This window comes from Penaeus chinensis, chromosome 5 (assembly GCF_019202785.1).
Source record: "Penaeus chinensis breed Huanghai No. 1 chromosome 5, ASM1920278v2, whole genome shotgun sequence".
NCBI classification, from domain to species: domain Eukaryota; kingdom Metazoa; phylum Arthropoda; class Malacostraca; order Decapoda; family Penaeidae; genus Penaeus; species Penaeus chinensis.
The window spans coordinates 11234740-11239739 of record NC_061823.1 but is presented as its reverse complement, the minus strand read 5'-3'; the positions used below and the strand labels follow the sequence as shown (position 1 = coordinate 11239739).

The 5000-nt window shown below is 43.8% G+C and overlaps 1 protein-coding gene and 1 non-coding gene across 3 annotated transcripts in view; both read left to right on the top strand.

The window, feature by feature from the left end:
• LOC125025830 (phospholipid-transporting ATPase IF-like) overlaps positions 1-5000 on the top strand; it is a 19149-nt gene that overhangs the window by 11647 nt on the left and 2502 nt on the right. For both annotated transcript variants that reach the window (XM_047614101.1, XM_047614100.1), the window contains exons 13-23: positions 79-254; positions 505-608; positions 914-1077; positions 1372-1461; positions 1622-1768; positions 2002-2144; positions 2983-3136; positions 3479-3581; positions 3843-4048; positions 4292-4478; positions 4885-5000. The exon at positions 4885-5000 is cut by the window's right edge and continues 30 nt beyond it. In XM_047614101.1, the coding sequence (XP_047470057.1) occupies positions 79-254; positions 505-608; positions 914-1077; positions 1372-1461; positions 1622-1768; positions 2002-2144; positions 2983-3136; positions 3479-3581; positions 3843-4048; positions 4292-4478; positions 4885-5000 (1590 nt within the window). The remainder of the gene's footprint in view (positions 1-78; positions 255-504; positions 609-913; positions 1078-1371; positions 1462-1621; positions 1769-2001; positions 2145-2982; positions 3137-3478; positions 3582-3842; positions 4049-4291; positions 4479-4884) is intronic.
• On the top strand, positions 2345-2416 carry Trnad-guc. Its single transcript has one exon. It is a non-coding gene; the product is annotated as a tRNA-Asp (tRNA).

Here is a 5000-nt window from a genome sequence, read left to right as displayed (position 1 = left end):
TAACCTAAAAAATACATATGCCACTCTGCATCACCCGGGCATACCAGGAGCAAAGAGTGACCCAACTGATCCCAACAGGTTCCTCTGGTGACTCTTCTCGAGACCTTGGCACTGTGCCATACGGTGCAAGTGTCGGCGTGCGATAGAGCCACAACCGAAGAAACCACCCCTTCAGATGCCATCGAACTCTCGGAGCTGAAGCATTACCAAGCATCCAGTCCCGACGAGAAGGCGCTTGTAGAGGCATGCGCGAGGTAAGGGCTTGGTGCATAGTAACCACCATTATCGCAAACTATGTGAATGCGATAATCGAGTCTTGACTTCAGATTAAGATGTCTGCAACTTATTTATCAACCTTAATAACGTCTGCACTTGAATCAAAATTTGCAAAGATTATGACCCTGTTGAATGCTCCCAGGTACACAAGCTAGTCTCTAATCACAGTTGGCGATGTTGAACATTCTTACTATGAATAAAGGATAAATAAAGGCTAATTTTTCACAGGTACGGCGTAGTGTTTGAGGGTCAGAACAATGGCCAGCTGACTGTTCAAGTGCGAGGAGAGATGAAGTTCTTCACTCTACTGCAGGTTCTGGAATTCGATTCTGGTAAATTACATTCTCCTGTACGTTATAGTCATAACATCAGTGTCATGCTTGCTAACAACCGACGTAATATTACCGACGCATTTTGATAGAAATTCAGAGATGAAAAAAATATAATAACAGCGTATTTACTGCTAATAAACTTATATAAAAAAAACTATCTACACAATCTATTGTATTAGATAAAAAAAATTGTTAGGTATTTAAATATATACGCAAGATACAAACGGAAACGAACAAGTATTTAAGAAACACACCGAAAACTAGTCTAGACAAAGGAGGCAAATAAAAATCATGACGCGTTTCAGATCGAAAATGCATGTCAGTTGTGGTACGAAATGAAGCGGATCGAAAGACCTGGATTTTGATCAAAGGGGCTGAAAGCAGCGTGCTGAAGCGCTGCCTGCTCAACACCCCTGATCAGCAACGCCTGCATGACGTCACGCTCTCGCACATCAATGACTTCGCTATGGTAAGTTGTGGGGTAAAATATCCATACAGAGGGAGTTTGACATAGATGTATGATGGATGGATGGGAAGAGCGGCAAGCAAAACTGTTGTAAAGAGTAAGGCAAAGGGAAGGAGGGAGGGAGGGAGGGAGGGAGGGAGGGAGGGAGGGAGGGAGGGAGAGGAGAGGGGGAGGGAGAGGGAGAGGGAGAGGGAGAGGGAGAGGGAGAGCGTAGAGGAAAGAGGGGAGAAAGAAAAAAAGGGATGAAATTAAACAGACATAGACAACTGACATATTCCTTCCTCCTTACGAATGCAGTTAGGACTGAGGACGCTGGCGGTGGCGCGGCGAGAGTTGACGGACAAGCAGTACGAGGACTTCGCTGCACAGCTGTCCCAGGCCAAGCAAGTGAGAATCCCTGAGTAATTTCCATGCGCAATAGATAGCTTCTCTCTTGTTTGTGTGTGTCTTTGTGTGTGTATTATCAATATACCAATATATTAATACAGTATTGTCTGGGTAGTGTTATCTGATATCAACACATATCTTGGGTCTTCTCTTACGAAAGGTACTGGAAGATAGAGAAGAGGCGGTGAGGAAAGTGACCGACAAGATGGAAGCGGAGCTGACCCTCCTGGGAGCCACTGGGGTCGAGGACCTCCTGCAGGACGGTGTTCAGGAGACCCTCGAGTCCCTAAGGGTCGCGGGGATTAAGGTAGTATCTGTATATACAAGATCGTACTATATGACACTGGCCATTATAGTAACAAAATGTCGTAGTATCTTATGGGCAGTCATGTGTATGTAGCCTATGCATGTGTATATAGTGGACGTGTGTATGCATTCATTTTTTTCATTCATTCATGTATGTGTGCGTGCTTGAAAGTCTTCACGCACACTCATATTATTAGTCTGTGGGCTTACTTAGTAAAAGCTTGGAACACGCAGGTCTGGGTGCTGACGGGTGACAAGGTGGAAACGGCTGTAAATATAGCTTACTCCTGCGGTCACTTTAAAAGGTTCATGACGATCTTGACTCTGACCGGCCTACACGACAAGGAAAGCGCTGACGGCAAACTACGAGAGTGCAGGTGAGTAGGATATGCAAAGGAGAAATGAGAAAAGGAAAAATGAAGAGTAGAGTAGAGGGATTGAGAATAGGGGTAGAAACAGAAAATGAAGGCGGTAGATTACGAAGAAAGAATAAATATATTTACTAAGCAGTTTAGTGGTTTGTAGGCACAGAAAGGTAAAAGGTCACACGCACAAAGGACTTAATTTCCGCAGAAATTCCTCGGTAGTATAGTGGTTAGTATCCCCGCCTGTCACGCGGGAGACCGGGGTTCGATTCCCCGCCGGGGAGGCAACTATTTTGCTTGCAATAACAAGGCAAAACTGCTACTTCATGTCCTTTTTACAATTAATAAAACAAAAATGAAGAAACATTTTACAAATGTAGCTATTTTAACGAGTACGTTACATGTTAAAATAATCGATATTAATAAGAATACGAAAGTAACTGATCGAGGGATATTTCGTGATGAAAATAGGAAATGAAACTTGAATAGACTACTGTAAATATATCAGGAACATGCCTTTTTATAGTAATAAACATTGTAAGAAGTGAATATTAAATATGGCTTTCGTTCTAGCATATACATAAATATGATGAAGCCATGATTTACCATGTCAAAGTAACCCATTGTATCTTCAGAATAATAGTCTTCCTACTCCCTAGAAGCGATAACTAGCGGAAGACGTACTCTAATCTTATATTATCGATACATTTGTTTCAACCTAAACAGTTCCATCCATTACTTCTACCTCCATTTTCCCGGTGATCCTATTTTTCTTATCATTCGGTCCTCACACTCTTTTTTTCCCCATGGATCAGAATATATTTTCTAGCTTGAGTTTTCTTGAATGCAGGGAAGCTTGTCACAACGACGGGTCTTTCGGTCTCGTGGTGGATGGTCAGTCACTCGTCCTCCTTCTGGAACACTTCGAGGAGGAGTTCTATGCCGTGGGGAGGAGGTGCTGGTCTGTTGTCTGCTGCAGGATGTCGCCGAAGCAGAAAGCTGAGGTACAGTTGTCGGATGTTATTCATATTTTCCCCTAAACGTTTGGACTGATTTTAAACATCTTTCATGCTGTAGATGATCCGACTGATAATAATCCGTGCGTCAAAAAATGAACGTTTGTGGAGTAAACGTATTTAGCTAAGTGTGATTTTACAGGCATCTGAATGAAACTACTTCCTCCAAAATATCAGTAATTAAGAAGCAAATGCCAAGGTATGGCGGAATTAAGAAATAATCAAGTTGTCAAGGGTGCACTTCCTAAACTTTCGATGGCACGTTTTTCTTAAATGCACCCGATTTGCGCTTTGATTAACGCAGTACTTCGTCCTTATTCTTTCCTCCAGATAGTGCACATGGCCAAAACATCTCGAGAGCATCCCATCTGCGCCGCGATCGGAGACGGAGCCAACGACGTGTCCATGATCCAAGAGGCGCATGTAGGTCTAGGTGAGTCGTCGAGGGAATTTTGATTTGCTTCTCATTCCTAAATACTTTCTTTGCGGTGAACACTTTGTTTGTGATTCTGATAAGTTGCTTGAAGGTTTCCATGATTGACAGTAATATCGTGGGCATTTTCTATGTCCTGAAGGGATGGAAACAAATTCGCACATATCCCATCCTGACCACAAAACCTGAAACCACTGCCTTGATCTTTTTGAATCCGGCAAATTACAAACTCTTACAAGATCTCTTTGTTTTCGCCCGAAGGCATCATGGGGAAAGAAGGTCGGCAGGCAGTTCGATGCTCTGACTTCGGGTTCGCTAAGTTCCGGTTCCTCAAGAAGATGCTGCTCGTTCACGGCCACTGGAATTACGTTCGTGTTGCCGTCTTCGTTCAGTTCTCGTTCTACAAAAACGTTGTCTTCAATACGCCGATTGTTTTCTACTCCATCTGGAATGCCTTTTCTACGCAGGTATTTTCATTATTTGTAAACATGGTTGTTTGAATTACGTATAATAATGCAAATGCTTTGTAATGTAGAAAGAAATGTATTTGCCCTTGTCCTTGTTTAGTACTTTGCCTAGGAATTGTAAAGCTATACTAAATGATGATTAAAAAGTACCTCTTTTTGATATAATAGCTCAATTATATACACCGAATCAAATGTTTCACGCGAAACAATTTAAAACTGAAGCGCCTCCCTTTTAAATTGCAGAGTTTGTACGAAAGTTTGGCGCTGACCGCTTTCAACATTACATTCACGTCCTTGCCTGTGCTGGTCTACGGTTTGTTTGAACAGAACATTCCCCCCGACATCCTCCTGACGCGGCCGCACCTCTACCAGCGCAATGCCAATAATGTTGCTATGTCGTGGCTCATGTTTCTCAAGTGGAACGTCTTCGGTAAGATTATGGAAGATGTGGCATTGGTAAAAGTTGCGACTGCCTAAGCCGGTTTTTAAGGTGTATTTATATTTATTTTCTTTTCTTTCTCTCCTTCTCTCTCTCTCTCTCTCTCTCTCTCTCTCTCTCTCTCTCTCTCTCTCTCTCTCTCTCTCTCTCTCTCTCTCTCTCTCTCTCTCTTTCTTTCTCTCTCTCTTCTCCCCCCCCCCTCTCTCTCTTTCTCTCTTTCTTCCCTCTCCCTCATTCTCCCTCTCTCTCTCTCTTTCCTCCCTCTCCCTCCCTCTCTATCTCCCCCTCTACTTCCCTCCTTCCTTCTCTCCACCTCCCTCCCTTCCGCCCCTATCCTTATCATCTCTTCACACCTCTTATCATTTAACTCCCCCCTTCCCCTTTGCTTTCTCCACAGCCCTCTGGCACGCTGCAGCGATGTTCTTCGGGCTGTGGCTCACGTGCTGGGACGACACGTGCGGCCTGCCAGGTGGCGCCACGCAGGATCTCTACCTCTTCGGCCTCGCACTTGGC